The sequence below is a fragment of the Atta cephalotes genome (assembly GCF_000143395.1).
Source record: "Atta cephalotes unplaced genomic scaffold scaffold00002, whole genome shotgun sequence".
Classification (NCBI taxonomy): Eukaryota; Metazoa; Arthropoda; class Insecta; order Hymenoptera; family Formicidae; genus Atta; species Atta cephalotes.
In genome coordinates, this window is record NW_012130066.1 from 6,307,088 (window position 1) to 6,313,300 (window position 6,213).

The following is a 6,213-nucleotide window of genomic DNA, read 5'->3' on the forward strand; positions in this document are numbered from 1 at the left end:
GTACGTACGTACGTACGTACGTACGTACGTACGTACGTACGTACGTACGTACGTTACGTTACGTTACGTTACGTTACGTACGTACGTACGTACGTACTACTCTCTCTCTCTCTCTCTCTCTCTCTCTCTCTCTCTCTCTCTCTCTCTCTCTCTCTCTCTCTCTCTCTCTCTCTCTCTCTCTTTCTTTCGAGTCGTTATCAGGTCGCTATTTTAAGATCGCCTGCCTTCCCACGATGAAGGAGGGCCGGCGAGCGGGACGCGGCGATCGGGCATTAATTAGCCAATTTGCGTTAATTGGCGTCCGAGGACATTTTTCCGCGGAGACGCGCGTTTCCCAGGCCGGGGAAACGAGTGCGTCATAATTGAGTTAGCGTTACGTATTTTTAAGGCCGCGCCACGCTTCCTCACCCGCTTCTTCTCTCCCCGACGGCTGGCTTCGTCGCCCCGTTCCTTTCCTTCTTCTTTCTCTCCTCTGATTTTTTCCCCCCCCCTCGCGTGAGTTAAGTCCACGAGGCTTAACAGCATGACCACATGCGTATGTTAACGCGTCGCTAATGCGACTCGTGGTGATTAAAACACTTTGCGAAAACACTGAGAATCGAGGAAGCTTATAGAAAAGAAAAAAAAAAAGAATATTTCTCGGAAATGTCTTCGACGATTTATTAATCATTCTGATCTAAACGAAAAAAATATAAAAGCATTAAAATGAAATATCAATGTGAGACATACATCTAGAATATTTTATTTGTCATACATAAAGTAACTTTTTATTTACACAAATTCCAATTATATTAATTTTTCTCTTTTCTCTTTTTGGAAGTTTATTTCTTTTATACATTTTGTTACTATATTAATTTTCTGTTCAATTCGTTTTATTGATGTAAGTTTACATTTTACATTATAGATTTATGATTTACATATTCATTTTGGTATTTTATTTGTAACATGTTAACCTTGCACATACACAACTATATTGTTTTTCTTTCTATCATCAGATCTCTTTATAGTGTGTTTAGTTTCATTTTTTTCTTTTTACAACTAGCCATCTTTGGTGAATCTCAAGTTTACTAATTATAGATCTATCAGTTATTAAACTATATGCGAAGATTATAAACAGGAGTCATTTTTATCTCCTTTAAAGCGAATAAAAATAATATTCTTTAATACTCCACAAAAAAAAAACGTTCAGAATGATTGAAAAGTCAAAGTATGATTGAAAATTATATCCAGATAGCACAGAGAAAATTCTTTCAAAAAGAATTCAGTTGTTATGTCAACTTAGAATTCATTTTCAGACACAAAAAGAATTCTTTCTTTGAACAGTTCTGAGAAGAATTTTTTTTGCATCTGAAAATGAACTCTTCTCTCAGAGAGAGGATTGAGATACGACTGAATTCTTTTTATATTATCTGGAAGGATATGAAGATGACATATGATTGAATGCTTTTTATACTATGTATCTGAAATGGAGCTTATAAGATTTATATCGATTAATGATAAAAGCATAATTTTTCAAATTCTTTCCATTGCGCTATCATCGAAAGCGAAATCATATTTGATCGATACAGATCATTCCAACAGCAACGTTCTATCAATATTACAGTATGCAATGTATATGCAATGTTTCGTTGTAAGTTTCTGTATATTGTATGCCGTATGAGATAGAACAGACTTCGCATTTCTATAAAGTTGTCATCAGTTTAGAAAGAGTGAAATAACTTAAATTTTCTCTCTCTTTCTTCTCTCTCTCTCTCTCTCTCTCTCAAGTATCGAAATGAAGAGAAATGCTAATGTGATTTATAATTTTCTTTCTAATGAATTTGAGCAGTATTTACAGTTCGTTTTTCTTTTAAGACCGTCTTAAGTAATATTTAAATATGCTAATGGTTCATATGGCATCTTATGAATTTTCTATAATAAGTTATTAATAATAAATTTAAGCCTTTAGTCATAAAAATTGACCAATCACAGTCAAAGTGAGAAGAATAATCGACTATGATTGATTTCTCTTAAGATTGAAGATTTAAATGCTGATTCTATAATGAGTCGATAGTCCCAAGTCTTATCAGTGAAGTTGACCAATAGCCAACTTGTACGCTTAACATTGATTGATCAATTTTGCCGATTAAGACTAAGACTTCCGACTACAGATTCATTGTCAGCTTAATACTTTTTACAATAAGCTATTACTTAAATTTTAAGTCTTAAGAAATTAACCAATCACAATCGAATGTAAGAAGAATAATCGATTAATCAATTTCTTAAGATTTATGACTTAAGATTTAAAGCTTAGATAACGGCTTATTGTAGAAAGTTCATTAGGACCATACTTAAGACAGTCTTAAGGCTATGGCATACAAAAAACTTAGGGCAGTAAGACATAAGCAGTAAGGAAATCAACAATTGTTGGATTCGCTATTACTCATAGTTTATATACTTATAGCTTTACGGACTCTACTATGATTGGTCAATTCGCTTACTACTTACGTTTTATCGCTCAAGTTTTTTTGTGCTATGATCCTTAAATATAAAAAAACGGTTACGAATATATCGACCTATATATCTTATTACGTCTACGAAACGATGATTCGAGGGTGAGAAAAAAGTAGTAAGAGTTTATCACGCAATACACTTACTTGGTGGCAACAGGTACCAAGGTCCAGTCGTATCCTTGGAGAACCTTGGCAACGGCAGCACTAATCCCTTCGCCGCCATTGGCGGCCACCGTCGCCGCGGCAGCGGCGGCTGCTGCGGCGGCCGTTGCTGACGTTTTGCCATTTCCATTGATGTTATTGTTGTTATTGTTTCCGCCCGCCGGCGAAATCGACGCGCCGCTGCTTTCCGGTTTGACGTCGTTCATCTTCATCCCCTTCGTCGTGTACGTCGCGCGAACAATAGATTTCCACCAAGGTCGTCGAGAGTATCGAAAGATACCGTACGATCGTACACAATCTCAGTCCTGCCGATTTATCGCGTACGACACGCGGAAAACACGTCTCATCTCGTATCAGCCTCGACGAGAAGTAGCCTCAATCGATCAGTTCGTCATCGGCCGTGATATCGCCGCCGCTTTTGTTATCACTTTATCATCGCGGCGAACGTATGAGCTTCCGTTTCCCCGTGATTCTCCCCACTCGGTCTAACAATAAATTTCAACTGCTGATCTCGAGCCTCTTTCCCTCTCCCTCGTGGAATTTCGGGCGTCACGTCTCGATCGACGACTGTCACGTTTATAATCAATATCACTGTTGATTAACTCGCGACATCGCGTATCTCGCGCGTGCACACACGCGTGATTCCATATAGCGTTCTTGCCTTCTGCGTCAGTTGTCTTTCGTTCGTCGCAGTTCGCCGAACTCCGTCGCTTCTTATCTGCGCTGCTTCTCTTTGTCCGTCTCAAAAGTCTCGCCGTCTGGTGTTCTTCCCGAGAAGGCGAGATCAGAGTTGCGTATCGCGTAAAATCGTGATCGACAAGGGTTTTCCTCGATTCCTCTTATCCTTCCTCGTAGATCGCACTTCCTTCAAGAAAGATTTTTCGCTTCGCTCATTTGGATAACACGTGACTCGGTAGATAGATATCACTAATGTTTTAAGCGAATTCTTGTATCTTACCGTTGTTCACCGTTGTCGTCGTGTATATCCTTCGAGAAGAAAAACAATATCTAACTATATCTAACAATACAAGTATAGTAGCGTGACATCACCAAGAATTGAAATTATCAAGAAGTGTTCGCGGAATCCACGAGAAGTCTGCGACAATCTCGATAGATCTCCGTTCGGTCAATCGTAGGTAACTGTTATAACTCGCGTGCCGTAGATTACGACTTCACATCTTTCCGTCTCGAGTCCTTCGCGTAACGTCGAACAATTTCACACATCGAACAATCCCCAATACCGGGATCTTTCCGCTCGCCTCCGGACCGGATGACGACGGGGCGCGCGCTCGCGTTACTCGCGGTAACTCGCGTCGCGTTCAAGCTCTCGAGTCTCGGGGTTTCGGCGGGTCGCTTGTCGCGCGATCGGCGCTCGAGTGAGGTGGTTGCATCGCCTCGGGGCAGTTTCCACCACGAGGCCTGACATCGTTCACTCGGCTCGGCTGGCTCGTTTTGGGGGCGGGGCGAAGGCAGCGGCGCTGGTAACACTTGTTGCTCCGTGGAGTCCCGGCGACGGTCGCGTGCACCGGGAGGGAGATGACGGCGGCGACTGCGGTGGAAGTGGCCGGGATATCTCACGGCTGCGGTGGAAGCGAGACGAGGAGAGGCACGAGGCATTTGCTCGGCGTATCTCGCGGCCGTCGTCTTTCCCGGCCTCGTCGTCGTCGCCTCGAGGAACGCGGCCAAATAAGGCGGCACTCGCGAGGTCGTTATATTTTTTTTTTCTTGCTTTTTCATATATTGTAATATATCGTCAATGGAAAGATTTCACGTTATCATAATCAACGTACGCAAAAGCGAGCTTCGCCATGTGGGCTTCCCAACGGGAAGGAACTGTAATCGTAACACTTATAAATTTTTATAAATTTAGATACGATCAATTATGATAAGGTTTTAATTAATGAACAATTAGAAATCAAAGTTAAACCGACGAGAATAAATTAATTAATAGAAATAATCCTATTTTCGGTCAAATTAATAGTAGTTGCAAAAGAATTGCTATAATTATTAAATGAATACTTAATTGATAAAACGGAAAATTACTGGAAAAGAAAGAATGAATTCTGAAGTATTTAAAAAAAAAATAAAAGCTTTTTCATTGGGTGAATATATAATAAAAAATTATCAAGAAAATATATGTGATCTAAGCGGAGTACATAAAAAATTTTACTACGAAATAAAGTCTCGAGTATCAAATAAACATTACACTTGTGTGACGCATTAAGCGTTCAATCACCTTTTTCCGTCGACTTAATTTTCTAGAACGAGTTCCATTAATATTACGGTCTTCAAATTTCCTTCAACATTTTTTATTCTAACACAACGTTTTTATTTTTTTTTTTTCCAAGACCGTGATTCATAAATACTAAAGATTGGAGGACAAAGAATGTGAACATCATCTCGTTGATTAAAGAAAGGACGTGTCCTGTGACAATGTTGCACCATCTAACTGCAATCCTGACATTTTTTTTACACGGCAGATCACTCTCGCTGACCGAGAAAGAGAAAGAGAGAGAGAGAGAGAAAGATAATCTGATGTTAATAATATCGTGATTTCTTTCTCCCTCTTTCTCTTTCTCTCTTTCTGTTCTCGGATAAATCATCTCCCCTTCTTCATGATATCGCATTCCCTTCCTCTTCAGGAAAGATCGCCGGTCATTCCATTTATATTTCGGTGCTCTTTGCTGACAAGAGAGTTTCCATGGCTACGATATCCTCCGAGAGGATGGAACCAATCGTATTTCTGCTTGCTCCACCTATCTCTCGTTTCTATCTCCCTCTTCTTCTTTTCTTCCTTCCTTCTCCTTCTCACCTTCTACAGCTCTTCAGTTCTCCGCTGTTCCTAGTCGCGATCGTCTTCGTTTCTCCGACGTGATCCCGTCGATTGGTCGGCTGCAATTATGACGTTGCGTGGAGAAGAGTACGCACCGCAACAAGACCGGTTGCATTCACGATTGCACGTTGCATTCATCGGCCGATTTTCGTAGCGACCGGACATTTATATGTTTTGGCAAGGAAATGAAAGCTTCGATGTAGAGATTGTAGAAATAAGTCTGTAGTTCGCGAGGACTTACTTTTGATATCGTTTCGTATTTAAAACGAATCTGGCAAATAAATTTACCTCTTGCTTTTTTGTATTGGATTCCTTCCAGAAAGTAGAGAGAGAACATAAACGTACAAAAGAAAGCGACCATGTGCAAATTTTTGTACAAAGGCCAAATTATAATATCACTAAGTTAATAAATATCAGCATTATGCTTTGAAAATTTTTCACTCTTATTGAAATTTCTTTTTTTCAAAAATGTTATTAATCATCCCATTACAATTCTTATTCTTCATAAAATAAGATATAAAATCGTTTCTACTATAATATTAAAGTGATTATATAATATAATTCGTTATTTAATTAAGCTTATTAATAATATATAACATAAAAATTGCGTAGCGTTTCTTGGGGGATATACATACACACACACACACACACACACACACACACACACACACACACACACACACACACACACACACACACACACACACACACACACACACACACACA

At 39.5% G+C, this 6,213-nt stretch overlaps 1 protein-coding gene across 1 annotated transcript in view; it reads right to left on the reverse strand.

The window, feature by feature from the left end:
• LOC105621003 (transcription factor SOX-9-like) overlaps window positions 1–2,866 on the reverse strand; it is a 22,072-nt gene extending 19,206 nt beyond the window's left edge. The window contains exon 1 of the mRNA XM_012202483.1: window positions 2,637–2,866. Within this exon, the coding sequence (XP_012057873.1) occupies window positions 2,637–2,866 (230 nt within the window). The remainder of the gene's footprint in view (window positions 1–2,636) is intronic.
• Window positions 2,867–6,213: the final 3,347 nt, after the last annotated feature.